Source organism: Heliconius melpomene, chromosome 17 (assembly GCF_056956725.1).
Source record: "Heliconius melpomene rosina isolate 202511_hmr_F chromosome 17, ASM5695672v1, whole genome shotgun sequence".
NCBI classification, from domain to species: Eukaryota; Metazoa; Arthropoda; class Insecta; order Lepidoptera; family Nymphalidae; genus Heliconius; species Heliconius melpomene.
Window position 1 is genome coordinate 9914979 of NC_140405.1, and position 22064 is coordinate 9937042.

Consider the following 22064-nt stretch of genomic DNA (forward strand, 5'->3'; position numbering starts at 1 on the left):
GATATTATAAGCATTTCTTGACTCTGACATATGAAACCTTATACTACTATGATCTTTTTATTTTATTTATAGAAATAAGAAAAAAATAAAAAATATATAAAATTTTTCAAATTCAGTCCACAAATAACAAACACATCCTTTTAAATAGAATTTTGACAAGTTACAGTAATTTATTTTAAAAAGAATCAAGGAAACGACTTGGGAAAGTATGTCAGCGTCTCAAAGCGCTTTAGTTAACATATGTTCACATTTAAAATACATGCTTACATTACCACCGAGTCATTGAAACTAAAGATTTATTAATGTTTTAGGAAATTTGCTCTATACTTATAAACTATTGTCAAAATATAACAATAAAAAAGATTATTATTTTAAATTTATTTACAGATTTTAATACATATATGGCAGAGGGAACCTAACGTTAAGTCATTTTGTTATCCACTTCCTCCCAATTTTCCAAACATTGTGTGTTGAGTAGTTTAACTCAAATAGCGGTCTGCCTTGTTACAAGAGCAAACAAATAAAAAATAATTAAATTCCCGAATTAGCGGGGAAATTTTCATTTACAATTTAAATATAATCATCCTCCATAAATGTTTTAACTAAAATTTCTATAACTATTAATAACCATTTAAAACTGCTTAGTAAACTTAACCATTATTAATTTATCAATGTATTTTACAATTACGAAAAAGCAGCACAATGCATTTCACACAAAGCGATCAGAGCGTAAAATAAATAACGTTCACTTTAAAACATACTATTTACCTCTACATACAGTAGAACAACGAATTAATTAACGATTAATTAATACTATAAAAGTATAAAAAGGAACCATTAATTAATCGATAGTATAAAGCAATTAATAGACATTGCGTTGGAACAATGAGAGCATTACGTCAGCCACGTGACCGCTCTACATCGCATCGGGGCTGGTCAGCGTCAGCGGCCGGGAAAGTGTTGCGAATGACCGTTCACGCGTCAAATACGTCGCGTGCCAGTTCGAATACGTGTTGGTGTTTTTGTATGTACAGTACATGTTACTTATTATTGCATTAGTTGAATGTATTCATAATTAGTTTTAATTAGTTTTTTTTTTCTATTTGATGGCGTCTAATTTGTGTTTAATTTATTTTTTTGTAGGTAAAATTGTTACTGATGTTTTCTATGGTATTAGTGTATTTTATATCTGTTGAGCGATACACAGGGAGGCTAAAAATATTTTTAAATATAAAAGCATTATCTTCTTATTGACATATAAATTTTATTCAAAGACACAAAGAAATGTTTAGCGGAACTAAATAAAATACGATTTTATCCAAATAAATGGAAATAGTGTATATATTTATAATAGAAACAAAAAAATAGAAAACTTTTCTACTGGAGATCAGAGACGGTTGTGGGTTTTAATACTTGTTAAAGTAATAAAATATTATAATTTTTCCACTCTGGATTACCAGAAATTGTACACTACGGCTTGTCATAATAATGACAAACCGTGGTGTAGAGTTTCGCCTCTCAACCTCAATTGTCTCGTAAATTTGGCGGAAAATGGGGAACGAAGTGTCTTAGCACTATGTTCCCTCTGCCTATCCTACTATATACGAAATAAAACATAAAACTATAAAAAAGTAAAGTTAAGTTAAATATTGCCAACAAATAAAGAAACAAAACAAAACAATTATTTATTCGTTTTGTATTTACAAAATTATACGTTATTTTATCGACAAAGTGACTGACGTACTATAATTTAATATAGTTATTTGTTAAAACGAAAGCCGCTCGTAATTTTTTGATAGTGAAAGTAGTCAGCTCATAGGACAGGCGCTGATTTATTTGGTAATCTGTAAAGTAAGGAAAATTCAAGTGTTAAATACGTATTTTAGTATAGATGTTTTGTGAGATTGGGAAGCTATTAATTAATTAGCATTCTTTAGTTCTCACGGCTACTATCTATGTAATTAATCTACTTTTTTATTTATATAGTTTTTGTTTTTAGTTTCGGATAATTTCTTATATTCCGGATACGCTAGTCTAGCTTTGATTATTTATTATTATAAGTCTTAGTAATATTTTATTAATATTTTCTTCACTCTATATTCCGCATATAGCAGGGTAGGCAGAGGGACAGAAAGTAGAGATCGAAAGTGTGTTAATGAGAACGGAGTCTCTTTATACTAGGTTCCCTCTACTCACCTTAATGCTTATTATAAAAAAAATAATCTATTTTAAATTTCGTTCGAAGTATAAAAATAATAAAAACCTACTTTGTTTCAGTTAAACGAGGATGCGAGGTGTGTGGTGGAGCGCATTCGCGCTGCTGCTTGCTGCAGTAGTCGTCGGTGCCCTTCGTACTGCACAGGTAAGCTTATCATATATCCTATCGTAGTCTACATCTTCATTTATATGAATTGTTAAACCGTAAGTTTTATTTAAGGATCTTAAAATGAAATCGGATCTAAATGAGTTCATAATATTTATTTCATCTGTTACCTTAGAACTTTTGGGATCCTTTATCAGTGTTCCTCTTTACTTCCTAAGCTTACTTCCCAAATTAGAGCATTCTCTACGCGGTAGTTTTGGCTATACGTTGCTTGTCAGCCACTTCGTGAGTAACGAATAGTTTTATGTATAAAGATAGTACCCGGCGTAACTTAAGACTGAGATTTAAATAACTAGACTAGCATTACAATAATAAGCAATAATATAAACTGCGGCCAGTTGTGGCGCAGGGCACTAGCGTGCAACTGTAAAGGCAACAGGTTCTATTCTTTCTATCTTCCTTGTATTAGGCAACCCACAAGGTTCAAATGCTACTTGAAAATTTAATATTTTGAAGCGTAGAGTCAAAGTCAAAGGGGGGCGTTGAGTTCTGCCATTTAACGTGGAACGGAGTGTCTTACCACTAGATTCTCGGGTTCCCCATTTATTTCAGTAATAGTCAAAAATATGGTAATTTAAAAGAAGTATTTTCAAGATAATAATACTAAACGCCTAGATTACAATCAAAGTAAAATACTCCTTTTATTGTCACTTTATAATCTTAATTAGAACCCATGTAAGTTATATTGTTCCATATTCAAACAATACTTAAAGACGATTAAAGAGAAAATAGTACGACAATATCTATGATAGGATATAATTATAATGCGCGTATATCTAACAATAAAAGTTAAGCTTTAGATTAAGTTTCTTTTTCTTTTGTTTGCACGCATTTGCTTATGTTATTATTTAGCGTAGCCAATTGTGTGTACTCGTTCGTGAATTATAATGTCTCATATTATTTTAATCCCGTATTTATAAGATTGGTAGAGGGCGCCCAGTGTTAAGTTTGGTTCCCCATTTCCCGCGTAATTTTTGAGACATTGTGTGTTGATTGGGGGAACATAACACCGCGCCTCGTCTTGTTATCAGAGCGAGGAAATGAAAATTATACATTTATTCGAGTGGGAATGGAATCTACAAACGTTATTACAATCAAACGCCGTTCGATATAACATTGAAGCGCCCAACGTTTGACTGTAAATATAATATTTGCGGGATTAATCTCCGGTCAAAGCAAGTTACTTTTATTTTCTTGCTCCGAAAGCATTGAACTCGGCGTTAAGTTACGCCTATTAAAATGTAATATCTTGAATTCGTCTTATTCTCAGATTTAAAATATTAAAGCTTAATTAAAAATACCTTCTATATCCAATCTTACTGAACTATTCAGGTTTGCATTAACATCTAAAGTACTTAGCTTAATTATCTTTATGTCAAGGCAATGGGGTCATGATGGATTGATGGCGTGTCTCATTAAGTAAATATTGTCAATTTCGCTTATAATATTGTCAATCATATTTTTAATTAATAAACATACAGTATCTGTAAATAATATGTTTATATTTTATACCTATCTATATACAATGTATATTATATTCGCTATAAATATTGTTTTTATTAATATAGCTTTGATATATTTCTGATTTTCGCCTAAATATAACATATAATTTGGAACTCTTTAATACCTTAAAACAAACAAAAGCAAAAAGTACAAATTTATTGAAATTGCCATAAAATACTAACAACATTTATAGTTCAATCACTGTTCTAAAAAATAATCTGTCACCGAAAGTTTTATTTACCTTATTTTCAAATCGAAATAGTCTTTAATAAGTTGAGAAAGACGGAACAGTTAAGTTCAATTTTAATCAAAATTTATAAACTACACAATAACTACATAAATAAATAAATCAGCTTCACGCTGTATCCCGCACACAGCAGGGTAGGCAGAGGGAACCTAGAGTTAAGACACTCCGTTCCCCACTTTCTGCCGAATTCTAGGGGCATTGCGTGTTGAATGGAAGAACTCAACGTCGCGCTTTTGAACACCAGAGCGAAGAAATGGAAATATAAATTGAAACAAATATTTCTCCTCGAGTGGGGATCGAACTCACAACCAGTCGGTTTTACAGTCACACTTTGTGACCCTGCGCCACGATTGGCTTCATAACTGCATAAATAAATAAAAAGAATATTTTTTCATTATAACGATTCAAATATAAATATATTTAGAATATTTCATTGATTAGAAACACGTCAAGTAATGTACGTGTAAACGGTGACTACCGGTAGCGAAAATGCCTAAGATACGATTACGTAGCATTACGGAGGCTGCAGTAGAAAGTCGATTTGCCGCTAATACGATTCGAATCAACTTTATGCTTAGATATTATTGATGATTTAAGCAATTATAAATTGGGGATAATCGATTTTTTTTCTTTACGCACTTACCTCATTATGTATTATTATAAACAGAGGAAATTTTGTGTCATATATCATTCAGTTGTTGGATTCTCGTATCGGTCGTTTCGTATAAAATATGTATGCGGATCTTAACACCGCGGTGATTAAAATTACTGACTATTCATTCTGACTCTGCTACGACGTCCATCGGTGGAATTTCTAGCCTCTTTTACAACTGTCTTTTGGCATAGGCAAAGATTTTCAAGACACTGGTTTTCTCTTTTTGCCTGTATTCCTCAAATATATCGAATATAGCGTGTTGAGCGCCGCACAATGTTTTTAATAATCAAAGTAAAAATATGTGAAATGATATCTTTAATAGTAAAATTACATATTTATGATATTTTTTAAATTTAATATTAAACTATGCTCTTACTAATAAGAAAACTATAATTAAAACATTTTAATAATATTAAAAACCTAGCAATAATTAACACATAAAGTTAAAATCGCAATAACCAAACTTATACATAATTTACTTTGAGCATCTTCGGAGGTCTGATCAACCTCAAAGTTATATAATAACTCTACATACTATATTAAAATGAAATATTTTTTTTATATTATATAATTAATGGAGATTATAATGCGGTCATTAACCTATCAAACACGTCAATATTAGCAAACGTATACCAACCGCACTTTCGATAATGGCATGCTGCATATAATTTATGACTTCGTGATCTCTAGCGCGAGCTCTTCACGAAGAATCAAATAAAATCTTGTATATACATGTATACGAGATGAGGAATGTTGTAATGTTTAATTTAGTAGGTTCTATTTATGTAGTCATTTTGTTTCTAAAACAATTGTTATTTTTTCTATTTTTTTTTGAGTAACGTTATGTTCCGTGTATAGCAGTGTGAGAAGAGGGAATATAGTGTTAAGATACTCCATTTTCTGCTTATTTTTTGAGACATTACGTATTGAATGGCAGAGCATAACGCATTACCAGAGAGGAAACGAAAACAATTCATTCCCTGAGTGGGAATCACAATCGTCGTGGTTGTGCGCTTGTGCTCTTTCAATTGAATTAGAATATAAATAAAAAATACTTATAAAACAGTTTAGTAAACTTAAGTATAATTGATATCATTTTAGCACAGGCTTATTGGCGCCACCACGCCACGGTCCGAATATTTAAAAAAAAATACTTTTTAAACTGTTACTATTAATTTGGTTTTAAAGAAAACAAAATAACTTTCCATTTTATTCCAAGAATATTATAATATTTTATATTTTTCTTTTCAATGAAATTAGCCAAAAGCCCATTGTACATCATAATTGGGTACTTACTCTAAACAATAGAAAAATACAATATATTGTCAATGTTCATGCTAACAGATGTCACGGTGCGTTGTTAACTTAAATTATATAAGATTTATTATCAGAAAGTGGAGTTTAATTGCCAGAACTTGCCAATGCTATAAAAGAACAATCATTTGCTCATCAGGCTATTATAAAATACCTTCATTTGTTTTTGTAATTATAATGTGTAATTTTTAATAGATAATAATATCATAAAATAATATTAATCCAAAACAAAATATTTTTTAGTCTAGTCTGAGAGACCGGTAAGTAGGTAGAGAAATACTTTTTTTTCCCCGTTTACTGCATATTTTAGGAAAGTCTAAAAATATGCAAAATGCGTAATATACTGCCGTACTTTTAATAAGCAGGAATACAAACGTATTAAAATAAAAACCGCATTTTGATAACTTTATACTCAATTAGTACAATTGGATATCACACATTGGTATTTAAATTAACTGAACAAAACCAATATTTTTTTAATTTTAATATAAACTAAATAAATATTATTTTAATTTTAATTTTCAGTTATAATTATTTGTAAATCCTTTATAACGCTCGCATCTTAAGTTTTAAAATTATAAACGTTTATCAAGCCTTTTATTCTCATATTATCTCATATTTATATTTATGACAATATAAAATATTGAGGCCAGTCGTAGCGCAGGGGCAAGCCCTGTGTGACTCCAAAATTCGGCGGAAAGTGAGGAGCAAAGTGTCATAGCACTAGGATTTCTCTATATCTGAAGGTTACTGCTTGCATACATACGGGACACAACGTAAAACTGAAATAATATATATTAAATATAATATGTGTTTTAGGAGGCCATCTTAGTTAAGTGGAGGCAGCGTTTGACTATTCGGTGGAATGTTTTTTCTCTATTTCCCGCTCGGGTAGGCAAAGTTGGGGGTAAATTACAAGTTGTAGTCAGTACCGCCATTTACTATACGATGTCTCACAATAGGACGGAAAGAGGAGAGCGGAGTTTCTTACCACTCTCTTTATCTACGGATACAATGTGAAACTAATAGGCTTTTATGTTCTAAGAAAGTGACAATAATATGATACAAAATGACTTTCTCGTGCATTTACAACTTCCATTTTAGTTTTACTATAGCTATTATATCGATGATCTACAGAATATTATATTTTAAGGTAACATATAAACAAACTAAATTAACAGTAGTAACCAATTTATTTAAGGTTACTAATTTGTTTTATGAACCATATTGAACTTTGTAGTATTGAAATCTTAATTTAAATATACTTACGTTAAAAATGGATTAAATTGAGACATAATAATAGGCTAGTCGTGGTGCATGGGCTCAAACATAGGACGAGTTGTGGGTTCGATTTCCACTTGAGTTACCTTTAGAATCTGGCGGAAAGTGAGGAACAAAGGTATCTCAACACTATTTTCCAGGTTCCCTCTGTCTACTCTGCTATGTGCGGAGCAGAGCGTGTTGCTTAATGCTGCATCATTGTTTTTTTCTCACTCCTCTTGCATTTAGTAATGTATAACGATATAGTGATAAGTCACTCCGTTATCCGAGTCTTACTTTTTGATTGATCAATATATTTTGTAAAGAAAACTTTTTCTTTGTTAATAAAGAATAATGACACAAAAAACTTAATAAGTAAGCATTAGAAGTAATTATTATATTTCAGATTTTCACAATATTAACTGAAGAGAAATATTAACACTACGATATACTGTCGTCTAACTTATTAGCATTAATTTATTTTTGCAAAAAGCTTAGAAAGCACAGCTATTATGCCCAACACAAATTGATCATTAGAATAAAAACTTAATGATTCTAGTCGTATAAGCTTGGAATATAATGAAAAGCTTCATCGCTTAAACGACAATAAAATTGACTGTCACGATAATTACATATTGGGTTTGTACTTTCTACTGCACGAAGTAAAAAGCTCTACAACGTTATTTACTTCAATAGATATACATATACGAGTATATCTGTAAGTATTTTTTTTGTTATTTTTTTTAGATTTACGTTTTATCCCTAGAAGGTTAGCCAGGAAGGATGGACCACGAAATTCCTAATCTCAACATATCTCTTTCACCTCGTTAATTATTTTAACCTAATAAGAATTTAATTGTCTCAATAATTTCAAAATTGCTTAGGAAGAAATTTAAAAAACTGAATCTTAGTCCACGCTTTTTAATCATAAAGTAACGTTTTATATGATACATACATATTATGGTTTTTTTTCACAGACTTCTTACATATTTCTATTTACTTTTTAATTTATTGTGATTATTAAAAAATATATTCAAATATAAATTCATATTTTCTTTGCATTAATAACAGAATCTTCTATTGCCACACAATTCTATTGTACTAAAATGATTCTGTCAAATATTTCCTTTTTAACTGTTGGCCTTAGTTACTAACCTTGGAACTTTTATTGCCCAAATATCAGATCTAGCTGCAGAACAATACTATCTGTATCTGTGAATAATTATAGAAAGGAAACTGTTAAGTGATTTTACTGATAAAAGATATTGCATTTGCATCGATAAAGATATCTATTTGTATATTAAAATATCCATTTACATTGTATTCTTAACAGTAACAGTCTTTAGTATTTATGAGATATAATTTGAGAAATATAAACTTTATTTTCAATATTTATAGTGATTGGACTTATTGACGTTTTATAACCAGATTACAGAAAATTTTATCTAGCAAAAATAACGAATATAATTATCTTTCTTATCGGAAAGAATATTTTACTTATATTATTTATGCAAATGCAAATTACTAAATCACAACACTCTACTGAGAGATGATGTAGTGAAATTTAATGATATTTTTTTAGCTTAACTTACCTAGTTGAGGACGGACGGATTATGAGGATACTCCATTCCTGATGAACCGCCCCATTTTTGAGACATTATGTGACATCACTCTTCGCCTTTCATTATAATGAGCAAGGAAAAAAAAAACATCATTATTTCTAATAGGGATTCAACCCACAGCCCAGTCAGATTAGATTTTTATTATTAAAGTCCTATTACTAGTCTTTGAATCTCGCTAATTTGAATATTTTATAAAAGCCTTATAAAATATTTTATAAAAAAATTTTAAGCGTATATCTATATAGTGGTGCACTTGTTTTACATGCACACAAGTTATATCATAAACCCAGTTCCTATTTCGGTTATTAATAATTTGTTATATCATCATCACATTTTTCCGCAAAATCATTCGACACCAAATCAATTCTGTAACAGTCTTCGGAACGAATGCGATTGCACACCAAGTATTATCGAAGTTTTTACTTGAAGCCATTTATTTGGGTTGAGAACAACCTGGTCAATGTCAAATTTACTAGATAATTACCCACTTCGTACATTTTGTGTGTTCATTAACATTTTTTTTTTGAAAATTGATGAAATTGCCTTTTGGTTGTTGATATTTCAATAAAAATCTGATGTGTTGGAAATAAATCTTCATTATATTTTTTAACCGACTTCTGTAAGAAAAGGAGGTTATCAATTCGACTGTATTTTTTTTTTTTTTTTTTATGTTTGTTACCTCATAACTTTTAACTGGGTGAACCGATTTTGATAATTTTTTTTTTATTTGAAAGGTATAGCTTTCCGAATGGTCCCATTTTTTTTTGGTCCATGTCTGACAATGGTATCCATGAGAAAATCACATAAGTCTTAAATTTGCATTAGGCATGTGCGCGACTAATAGCCGAATAACTCAATGTCGCGCCAACCGATTTTGATGATTCTTTTTTTATTTGAAAGGATACACTTCAAGGATAATTTGGTGAAAGTTTGGTTAGGTTTCGATTATGGAATCCGGAGAAAATTGAGAAAGTTTGTTTTTTTTGGTAAAAAATTGATTATACTGTAATAGTTACAAGCAAAAACTTTTTAAATTGATGCCAGAAGTGAGATTCCTGATCGTTGCATTTCTTTTCAACCAACCTCAAAAAAGAGGATGTTCTCATTTTCAACCAACTTCAAAAAAGGGAAATTCTCAATTCGCCCGAATATTTTCTATGTGTGTTCTTGTCAATATACCAAAATGTTACTTTGCACAAAAATAATACCTAATTAAATGAAGTTTTACATAGGACAACCACAACCACTCGTTGACAACCACTACCACCACTATCACCACTCGTTTAAGAAGCATCATTTTAAGATCTACCCATCACTTAAAATCGTAAAATAAATTAATTTTTAACAAAAACAAAAACCGACTTCTAACAATGAACTAAAAAGTGAAAAATAATTTTACAAAGATTTTATAATTTTGAAGTCGGTGTCAATCTAATGCTACAACACCTTTACTACAATATCTAATTACTAAGCCTGTTTGTTCTACTTGGCACCGACTTCAAAATTATAAAACCTTTGTAAAATTATTTTTCACTTTTTAGTTCATTGTTAGAAGTCGGTTTTTGTTTTTGTTAAAAATTAATTTCTTTTTTTTAAATATTTCTTGTGTACTAGATTTTAACTAAATTTCAATATTTTTAATTAACATTCTTAGTGGATAAATGCACCTCAAAAAAAAAGGTTTACTTTTAATTAATGACATTTTACAAATTTAAAATGTGTTTTTTTGGAAAAGAACCAAGGGTGTGACTGTAACGCGACGGTTGTGGTTTCGATCCCAAATGGTTGGGGGAGAAAATATTTTCTCTCTGGCACCAAAGCCGGCGTTGAGTTCTGCAACTTAAAACGAAATGCCTCAAAATATTTGGCGGAAAGTGGAGAACGGAGTGTTTTAACACTAGGTTCCATCTGCCTACCCCGCTATAAGTTTGTACTAGTGTAAACAATTCTATCATGTAATGCACCTCGTAACATTAATATATAGGAAAATCTTAAGATGGTTAGACTGTTATTCAGTCGATATAAGACAAGTTTTTTGGCAATTACTTCCTGAATATAACGAAATTAAAGATTATTAAATTGCATAACAGTTTTTTAGAAAGTATGTACATATATTATCAGTGTGCTTACTAAAGGCATATAAGATGTTTAATTAATGTTTATTTAATTATATATAGAAATTATCATAAGAAAAAACTTATATATAATTATGTTGTTAGGCTTAAATTTGTTTTAATTCAATGATAATTATCATTGTCTTTTTTAAACACATGGATAAAAATAATATGAAACTTTTTTTATTCTATTTTTTTTTGTTTACAGAGCTAGGAGCAATCTAAAAATAATATATAGTGATACTTTTATCTAAAGAAATTTTATATGAATAATATCTTTTGAATATAAATTGAATATATTAAAGTGCTCAAGGTCACATGTTATCTTTCTGCTCCATTTACCTGTAACAAGTTATTGCTAATATATAACTAACCAAAAATATTTTCATAACTTTGACATAAGTGGATTATAGAATTATAATTATAAAGCTTGACATTTTCCTAGATTATAATAAAAAATAAATAAAAAAATGCTTTTAAAAAATAAATTATATATATAAGCTATATATTCAATTCTAAAATCTTATTCTGCCTTAATGTTAACTTGTAATGAATTGAAACTTGTTATTCAAAAGGTACATTATAATAACTGAATGTCTAAAGTTGTATACGTAATATTTGTGCATACAAAAGACTTCAACGCGCTACGTTAAGGGTTGTGAAAGTTGCTAATAAAAATTATTTATTATAGTCATATAAAATCATTTGTATGTAAATATCTGCATACATCTATAAATTCTAGTATAATAAAATTACTGCAGTGTTGTTTATAAATATTACAGTATAATTTATTGTGACGTTACTTCTGTTTATTCATTACTATATTCATTTTAGCTATTGTATAACTAGATTAAATTACAACAATGAAACTTAATTAAAAGAAAGAAAACCGTCGTGGTGCAGTGAAGTCACAGCATTTGATTGTAAACGAAACGGTTGTGGCTTCGACGGCAATTCGCGGGAATGACTTATGTTCATTTATCGCTTTGGTAATAAGGCCCGTGGGTTGAGTTACGCTACTCAACACACTATTTCTCGTAAATTAGATAGTGCGTAGGGAAAAAGATGTTTAGTATTAGATCCGGGACTTTCTGGCTACGCTAATATATGTGGAATACAAGAGGAAGCGAAAAAAATGTTCTAATAGCTTTTATTTATTTCAAAAATGTCAAAAATCATAGCAATCACAGTGAATGTCATAGCTGGAAACTAAATGGAATTTAAAGGTAAACGTGTCTCTTAGCTAGAGTACGTTAGTAATCATTTGTTTGATATTAGAATGAGAATATTGTATACATGAATTACTGAGAATCATATCAAAGCTTGTACGTAGGTGTGGAAGAATTAACGATGGATATCTGTTTTCTAGTTTTGCTTTAAATTAGGTTTCAGGTTTTATTACTTGTAATAAATTAATTAAATATTTAGTATTTCTACAACTGGAATGACGATGAGTGACGCCATTCAACTTGCAATGCTTGGAGAATTCGATGCAAAGTAGGGAATGCAAGTGTCTTAACACTAGGTTCCCAGGTTCCCTTTGCCTATCTTGTTATGTGCAGTATGCAGCGTGAAGCTAAAAAAGTAATATAACTTTCCTTAAAACATAAAATAAGTGGTACTTTATTTTAAAAATATTAAATTATTTAGATATCTATAATATCTATTTAGATATATTAATTACCTAGATTGTATATCGAAAAAAATAATATTTTTTTAGGTTCGTCGGATAAAATTGCTCAAATGTCTATTGTTTATATTTAACTTGTTATGATTTTGTATTACAAGTCTATTATACATTTGGTTTCCGAAGATGGATTGTAATTTTTTTCTATAAAACACAATCTTTAAAAATAAACATTCAAAATTTATTTAAATACAAAAAAACACTTCAATAATGATATGATTAATTTCTCATTGACACAGATGTTGCAAAGTCAGTTGAATGTGAATGTACTTGTAATAAGTGCATTCACTTATTTTACGCAAGTTATTTGCTCGTGATATAATATACACCAATGTAATTTAGTTCCAAGATGTACGAGATGATGTTCTTAATCGTCTGGGATTTGTAAAATTGCTTAATTTAAATTTTAATTAAATTCTAAAATTGTTATTAAAATTATATAATTTTAGTTATATAAAAAGCCGTGGTACGGCTGAATTTAAGCGCGACAGTTATGTTATGGGTTTCCACAAGTCAGGTCGATGTAAACCCGTGCAATATTAGTTTTCTCTTTCTGGTTACAAGACAAAGTGCGGTGTTGGGTTCCACCACACAACACGCAATGTCTCGAAAATTGAGCTGTGCATAAGAACTAAACAGTCTTTTTAAATTTCACTAGATAGTGTTTAAATTTAAACTATATTATATAAACATATAAGAATTATAAGTTGCAACTTCCTTTATGTGGACGAAGAATCTTCTTCCCATCCCCGTAAGACATTTCAGAATTAATCTCTTAAAGCAAACAATTTTTGACTTCTGATATTTCCAACACATTTTATACAGAAAGTTCGTAATACTTTGTTTAATATAAGTTTTTGTGAGAAAATAAATAATGTCTATTAAAGTATATATGATATCAAAATACCATCGACATTGGTAAGCCGCAATCACGATGAGTTGGATGTTACAACACCGATAAAGTTTCAGTGGCGAGGTCAGAGGTAGCGGCGGATCTAATAACTTTAGCTCCACTATTCATTTCAAATACTTTTAAATAAAATCGTAATAATTTACGTCATTCTAGCACAATTCACTGAATATTTGTTTGTATGCTTGCTAATGCTATTTCTGCATCCATTTCCCGGGAAAACACGGTTTTGAAGACATTACGGAAAACGCAATGTCTTTAATTGAGCTGAAATTGGAAAACCCAGTATACCGTTAGTTGACTTTTACCTATCGTACAAAACAAGGTGTGATATTTAGGTTTAAATAAAAAAATATATGAAAAATAAATACTGTATAATACATACTCTTAATAATAGAATTAGAATTTGATTTAGGTTCGTTACGTTATCAATGCTCTTTTGTTTGTACAAGTAATCACTTTTAATAATACCTTTTGACTAAAACACTTGTTACAAAAAACTTACATTCGAACGCTCTTCAACTCTATAATTGAATATATATTGGCTCTAATGGAGTTTCAATATAAATAAAATCGTGATAAAAATAAAGTACAATCTTCTGTTGGATTACAAATTGATATTTGAAGGTTGCATCTTTAATGCAACTACTATGAGGTTGCATCATAGTAAGTTATGCTTAAATCCGTATAACACTTACTTCTTTTAAATTACTCAAACGTGTACTGAAATTGTGCCAAAACTGCAACAGCCAATGAGAAATAAAGAAATATTACACAAATATGTACAAATACGTACATACAGATGAAAGTGAAATATTAGCTATTAGATTTGCAAAAGATTCTCTTTTTGCAGTTTATATAATTGAAATCTGTTATAAATTAAGTATATTCAATTGTGTAATGAGTGATTATTTGTTTAAAACGCAGCTTTGCCCGCTTGCTCAATTGGATTGGACTAACAAAAGATTTGTTTAATTCAAACTACAAATTTGTAAGATTATTAAAACTCAGCAACAAGCAGAGAAGGCAGAGGGAGCCTAGTGTTAAGATACTCCGCTATCCACTTCCCACTTCAAATCTATATATATAAAATCGAAAGGTCACTCACTCATCACGAAATCTCAGAAGCTACAAGTGCTAGGAATCTGAAATTTTGCATAGGAGTTACTTATAGGACGTAGGTGCTCGCTAAGACGGGAATTTGTAATATTCGATTTCTTTGGGTTTGGGTTGTTTTTGGGGTTGAAAGTTTGTATGAAACTTCGTTACTAATGACATTTGTCTTTGTCATTCTTACTAAATGCTAGGAGTCTCAAATTTTGCATAGACGTCACTAGGACGTAGTCATGGAGACAGAAACTAATAATAACATAGTTCACGCGGGTGAAACCGCGAGCGGGCCGCTAGTAATATATAAATTAACTAATTTGAAATAATATAACGTCATAAAGATAAACGATACTATCTTGTCCGCATCGCTATCGATTACTGTAGCAAATCCTTTCATCTGTGAAAACCCAAACGACCTGGCGACGACAAGCCTTGAGAAAAACATACCGGACCACGCTCAAGTTGCACTGCGCCTGTATAAATCAATCGTATTATTCACGCTGGAAGTTTCTTAAAGCTTTGCTTAAATCTATAGCTTTTTATACTTTGGTTAGATTATTTTAGTTTTTTTTTAAATAAATATTAGGTAGACGCTATTTAGGTCGTTCAAATTTACGATTACATCATTGATATGTGTATTAACATTAAAAGTGAGATAGTCTTAAATTATTTAAGATCTAGAAAATCTAAATATAAATAATACCTCAACCGATATATACAAAACCATAATTTTCGCTAGAGCATAGCAATACATACCTCATATTGATATCGTATTATTTTAAAAATAGATATATGTAAAGCATACTTTACTGCCATTTTAGTAAGGGTTTTTAGTAGACTTGTCGTGATAAACGTCTTAATAAAAAATCCGGCCGTCACAGACAGGTAGCACAGACCTTTACTTTGATTACGGAACTCACGAAATATTTAACTTAAAAGTCTACTTGCAAGTTACATAAATACAAATATGTCTTCAGAATTACTTACAAACTTAAGAAAAAGTAAGTTTTTGTAACGCGTATAGCATTTTTTTTACAATATTCGCGATCGAAATTGAAGGTTTACAAAATTATAACAAGTTTAATATAAATGGAGCACCGTTATTTAATTCATATAATCTGAACATATCATTTTGTATAAAATATGCTTTGTAATATTTTAAACGTAATTTACTAAATAATATATCGATTTTGGCCAATCACTGAAAATTGCTTAATTATCTAAGTTAGTGAAAGGGACGGTTTGAACGACTTCGATACAAAGATAAGTAAATAATAGATTATGAAATTTTATGTGTATTGGAGTTGTATATTTGAGACGTACTAAAAATTTATTGAAAGTAAATTTAGGTCATTTTAGACCATAACTACTTGATATCCGCAACTTAGTTTGAGTTATGGAAGCTGGAACTAAGGTTTTCTCTTTGCCATAGCAATCTTTTTACAGTTTTCCTGCATATTGGTCGGTTGGCAGAGAGGCTTTAGTGGAAAACCCCTCATTTCATTTTCCAAAATTTCTGGAATTTCTGTCGTAATCCGTCTACAGACTCCCAAAGGAATTTTGTCTTTGCTCTTTGTCTTCTCTCATTGGCATTTACTTAGTGAGAAACGACAGATTGTACAAATATTCTGTATTTCATGAGGATTCTTTCTTAGGATTATAAGAATTTACTAACAAACGCTAGGCCACTCAGATTATAATCAAAGTGATATTTAAAATTAAAATCTAAAATATTTTAATAGAGTTAGTTAGTTGTTTAAAAGTCGACTAGTTTTTGTTCTAATAACATAAATGCGAGCTCGCGGAAATAAGGTTTTAAAAGCTTTACGAGTGTGGTTAGTGCTAATTAGAGCAATCAGCTAAGGTTAGTTATTAAACTTGCCCATTACACTATAATATAAGAGAAAAATCGGGACCTTATTACAAAGATTTGGTTCTGTCTGTCCATCGGTAACCAGCCCATATTGGATGAACTGTGATAGTAACACAGTTCAAATATAATATACACTACTAGGGAAGCTAGGACCTAGTGTTAAGACACTACGTTCTCATTAGATATTCCATTCCACCGTATTCTGGAGGCATTACGTGTCAAGCGGCAGAACTCAAGGCCGGGCTTTGCTTCGTTCTGGTAACGAAGGAAATAAAAATATTAAATATTTCATCTTCTCGAGTGTGAATCGAACCCACAATCTGTGTCCCTGCTTAACGACTGACCTTTAGAATTAACACAGAAATATAGTTATAATAACGTAATAGCATCAGGATTCCTTGGCTCGAGTCCATACAGTTTTATATCGATTATAGGTAGTCGTTAGGAGCGATTGCCGCACTAGATTACCTTGTCCTTTTGCATGTAAAATAATTAGTGCATTAGTTCTTTTAAGTGATATAACATTCAAGATGATTTTGATTAATGATATTTATATAATAATTTTTATTAGCTATAAACTAATTAAGGTTAAGTACGCTGAATTATTTATGTAATTTTTTTGAAAGAGCGAGCTTTAGAAGAGAGAGCTTTACTACGTAATTCTATAATTTAAAAATATTTATTAATAATGTCATTCTTTCGATTTCAGGTAATTTTTGTCCAGCTTTATACATAGTTGAGAAGAGTAAGTAAATAAACATAGTCTCTGAATTATAAAACCAATACAACATTTAAAGTTGTTATTGATAGACTTCGCTTTTTTATTTTGTGTCAGTTACGAAATATATTACAGAATTTCGTAATAAAAATTAAACTTACGGTAAACTTTTTAATGTTGACAGAAATTTATTAGTTTATATAAAATTCGTGTTATATGTAAAAATAAACATTTTGAAATATCCGTTCTTATTTTAAACTATATATAATTTAAATTTTCAATTTAATTGAAATAATCATATAATTTATTTCCAAACATTGATATATTGACGAAAAACAAATATTGGCGCTATAAGTATTGGCGTCTTTTTCCACAAATATCTTTTTAAATCTGATACTTAATTATGACATGATGATGGTGTCGATAAATGTAATACTTGTACGTTTTTTTAGCTTCACGCTGTTTTCCACATATAGGAGGATAGGCAAAAAGAAAGTGTTAAAACACTCCGTTCCCTATTTTCTTCTTAATTTTCGAGACGTAGTCGTCGTTCGAGACGTCTTTTTTTTGAAGCGAGAAAATAAAATAAATTAATATCCTCAAGTGGGAAGTGCCATGCCGCCGCACCACGACGATTAAAAATGTAAATTGATAGTAGTAATACGTAATTAAATCTAGTTTTTAATTTATAGTGTATTCATAATCATTAGTTTATTCAAGGTAGTACCAAAAAAAATAACATTTAGAATAGGTCTTAGCATATATTAAAAAAAATATGTAAATTAAAAAAAAAAATATGTAAATTTTAAAAAAAAAAATATTTACATTTAAAGTAAAATATCACATTTGAAGGTGTAAACATAGGATGAATATGTTTTCGTCAATAAAAATTAAATTTTCATGAAGAAAATCTTTTTATTTTTCTCAGCTTTTATATTATTGATTTCGATAGTTACTTAATATATGAAATGAGACACATTCAAACCACTGATATATAACAACGGAGAAGGAGTCAAAACCACTGAATTAGGTAGGAAATTTAAATTTATAATTTATGGCATATAGGTTTCTTGAGGAGTGTACAGGAGCAGTAAGAAAGGATTTCCTAAAATTCCTACGGGAATACAAAAAAAAACCTGATTTTTCATTTTGCGGTCCACGCAAACGAACCTACAGGCTATAAAGTCGTTTATGATAATGGAAAACAAAAAATAACCCTATTCATTATTATTTATGTTACTCTGCACATTAAAAATTTATCTCATAATAAACAAGCATCACAAAAAGTCGTCCAACATAATTTAAATGACTTTGATTAGAGGCCATTAAAATTGAAGCGTGTAATTAAATATTGATTAGCTTTATTTATATATGTCATTCAGATACGGAAAGAGATTTGAAAAAAATATAATATTTTAATTTATTATTGTGTGTTAATTTCTATAACAGAACAGTGGTTCGACATTTGGCTGTAAGGATGATTCCCAATCACGTGAATTATTATATTTTATAAAAGACGGGTAAAGCTATATGTGTATATTTGAAAAAAATATTAACATAAAATAAAATCATTCATTAAAGATTTCTAATAAATAGACGTAATAATACGGCCAACCGACTTCCGGAACCGGCAAAGTGTTTCCGATTTGCTATCAATTATTGTATAACATAAGTACATGTGTAAGGATGTACCTACTTAAAAAGATAATTGATTAATCGACGATTATTATGTTGATTGAACTACAAAAGTATATTAGAATTTCTCGTTTATTACAAATATTACATGTGAAAATACGATTATACGTAGTTTACTTGAAAAATATATTCGATCAACATATAGCCTTTAAAATCTTTTTATAGGTGAGAGCCTATGGCCCAGTAGAACTGCATTTCTTGTGAGTCCGATCCGCCTTTGAGAGAAAAATCTTTTTTCTTCCACTTAACATACTTAGAGGCCGTCACGGCGTAGTGGCACCAGTGTGACTGTAAGCGTGTGACTGTAAGCGCGCCGGTAGTAGGTTGGATTCCCGCTCGAGATTATTAATTATTTTAATTTGCTCGCTCTGGTAACAAAGCAGAACGCGGCGTTGAGTTCCACCACTCAACATGATTCATGACACTAGATAAAATAAATATGAAAGACGTATTATATTTATAGATACATACAGTTTCACGGTGTGTGTGTTTCACGATCTAGCACACAGCAACGTAGGCAGAGGGAACTTAGTATCAGGGCACTCCGTTCTCCACTTTCCGCTGAAATTCTGGAGGCAAATGAGAATATAAATTTAAATAAATATTCCATTTCCTCGAGTAGGCATCGAACCCACAACCAGTCGATTTTACAGTCACACTTTGTGCTCCTGTGCACTCTTTAAAAAATAGCAATGTTGCTTGATAATTAGTTTAATGACATTACCGCTTGTTGCTTCATTTCCTAGTTTGACTAGTTACATATACTTGTTTCGAAGTAAAATATTACAAATTGCTTTTATTTTCCTAAAAAACATAATAAATTTATTGTAGTAGTGAATCATAATTTAAAAAGTAAAAAAAATCATATTTATACAAATATCCGTACAGGTGTTAATAATAAAAATAAGATATAATTTAAAAATAAATCACCGTAGCTGACTGCTGCGTAGAAAAAACTTAAAATCCAGTCATCCATCCCTCCATCAGCCTTTTAAAGTCCACTGCTGGATATGTCCAGCAGTGGCCTGCAGCGGGCATTAGCTCGCCATTCCGCCCGGTCCTGCGCCCTTTGAATCCACCGAGTTCCCGTTGTCTTCTTCAAATCCAGTAGTCAAATGTTCGTCGAAAATTGTCGAAAAAAAAAAAAAAAAAGTCGAATATTCCGATTGATCGTTAATGAATTTGTAAACGATAAAGTATAAAAAAATATATCTACATGTATCTACGTCACTATATCGCTATAGCAAGTCATAGAATGAGGAAACGGATTGCGTTTTTAATATTATGTATTTTATGTTTTGCCTTCGTTCGTAATGACTTAATTTTATATGAATTTTCTTGGAAAATTGTTACGATAGGCTACATAAGCATTAATGAAGATAATATTTTCTTTTTTAAAATTATATACTTTACATATTTTAATTATAATTATTTTCTTTTTCCCGCTCTGGTAGTTATCGTTGAGATCCGTCACTATATGTCACACCATTTATCTGTTTCAAGATATAAAGTTAACGTTTTTAAGAAACCTATGTTTCCTAAGAAACGTTAGTTTCCTTTAAATTGTTAAATATATTGCCATTAGCCCACAAGGAAGTCTAAATGTCATTGACACTTAAACGATTCATTTAAAACTCAATTAACTTTTTTCACGCAATCGTGATCCGACGTTCTCAAACCATAAGAGTTTGATAAATGTCATGCATGTGACATATACACATGTATGAAATGCCATCAGATGAACTATTAAATCGAAAAATATTTGACTTTTCCTCCTACCACAAAAAACTAGTACAAGGTTGAGTTATTTTAAGTGAATTAACTAATAATAGCATTAAACTTTAAATAATATGTATAAAAAATTAGGTTGTTGATTACTTTTGCCTTTTAGAGTAAAATATGTTTACAAGAATTGGATCGGGAACGGCATTTCACAGAAAGAGCTTTTAGAAATATGATTTTAATAAAAAAATATAAATACATACATAATATTATATGCTTTTAAGCGATTTGGTCTCTCTGGTAATAGGTTGCTGTTATGGATAAAGTAGCTGAAAATAATTAATATAAAAAAGTTAAAAATAAAAATGCTTTATCTTCGTGAATTAAATATGACTTTAGTAAGTTCTATTCCCACTTGGGGGAATGAAATATTTAATATTTTCATTCCCTCAATGGTATATAATGGTATGGTCGAGTTCTGCAACTCAACATGCAATGTTTTAAGAATTCACCGGAAAGTGGGGAAAGGAAGTGCCGTAATGGTGGACAGAGTGTCTTAATAGCTAATTATGTTATTCAGACATTCTGTAAGAGTGTCTGTAAAAAAAACATAAAGGTTCTTAAACTTTCAAATAGTTTTACATCAATAAATTATGACTTGAATGAATAACCTGCAGGCTATATTTCTTTCAAAGGAAAATTACAGGTTTATAGTAGGATTTATAGGATAAATGTTTTCCCATGAGAAATATTTCTACGATAACATACCACCTGCCTCGAATTTGTAGTAATAAGGCGTATATTTTGTATGTACTTTGCAATAAGTTATTTTTGTTTCGTTTCTTGTACTTCTTCCCCAACGTTGTTTAAAGCTGTGAATATGTATATAATGGAAGTGACTTATTTTAATAATATAGCTGCTTTGGCTAGACACGAGTGGGAATTGAACCTACAACCAGTCGAGTTTACAGTCACACTTATTAGTTATTAGCACATCTATTAGTTATTTTCATTTGATAATGCGGACAGAGCCACAGGAAATGTTAGTATTCTGTAAACAGGACAGTAGCATTTCAAGTCCACATCGATAAAGCCTTTTAATAATAAGTTGTAATCTAACTGATCTGGTCCACTTTGTTTTCATCAGATTTACATTCCCTTGACATTTAGTCGCAATAGTAATAAACACAAGTGTTTTGTATGTTGATCTACGTAAGCCATTAATAATTATTATTATTTATATGTAATTGT

The 22064-nt window shown here is 30.1% G+C and overlaps 2 protein-coding genes across 12 annotated transcripts in view; one reads left to right on the forward strand and one right to left on the reverse strand.

The window, feature by feature from the left end:
- Nucleotides 1-22064, reverse strand: part of LOC146530220 (proton-coupled amino acid transporter-like protein acs) — a 184050-nt gene that overhangs the window by 31556 nt on the left and 130430 nt on the right. The window lies entirely within an intron of this gene.
- LOC146530221 (uncharacterized) overlaps nt 1-22064 on the forward strand; it is an 89675-nt gene that overhangs the window by 22899 nt on the left and 44712 nt on the right. For all 11 annotated transcript variants that reach the window (XM_085201146.1, XM_085201134.1, XM_085201137.1 and 8 more), the window contains exon 3: nt 2278-2362. In XM_085201146.1, the coding sequence (XP_085057272.1) occupies nt 2288-2362 (75 nt within the window). In that variant the 5' untranslated portion in view covers nt 2278-2287. The remainder of the gene's footprint in view (nt 1-2277; nt 2363-22064) is intronic.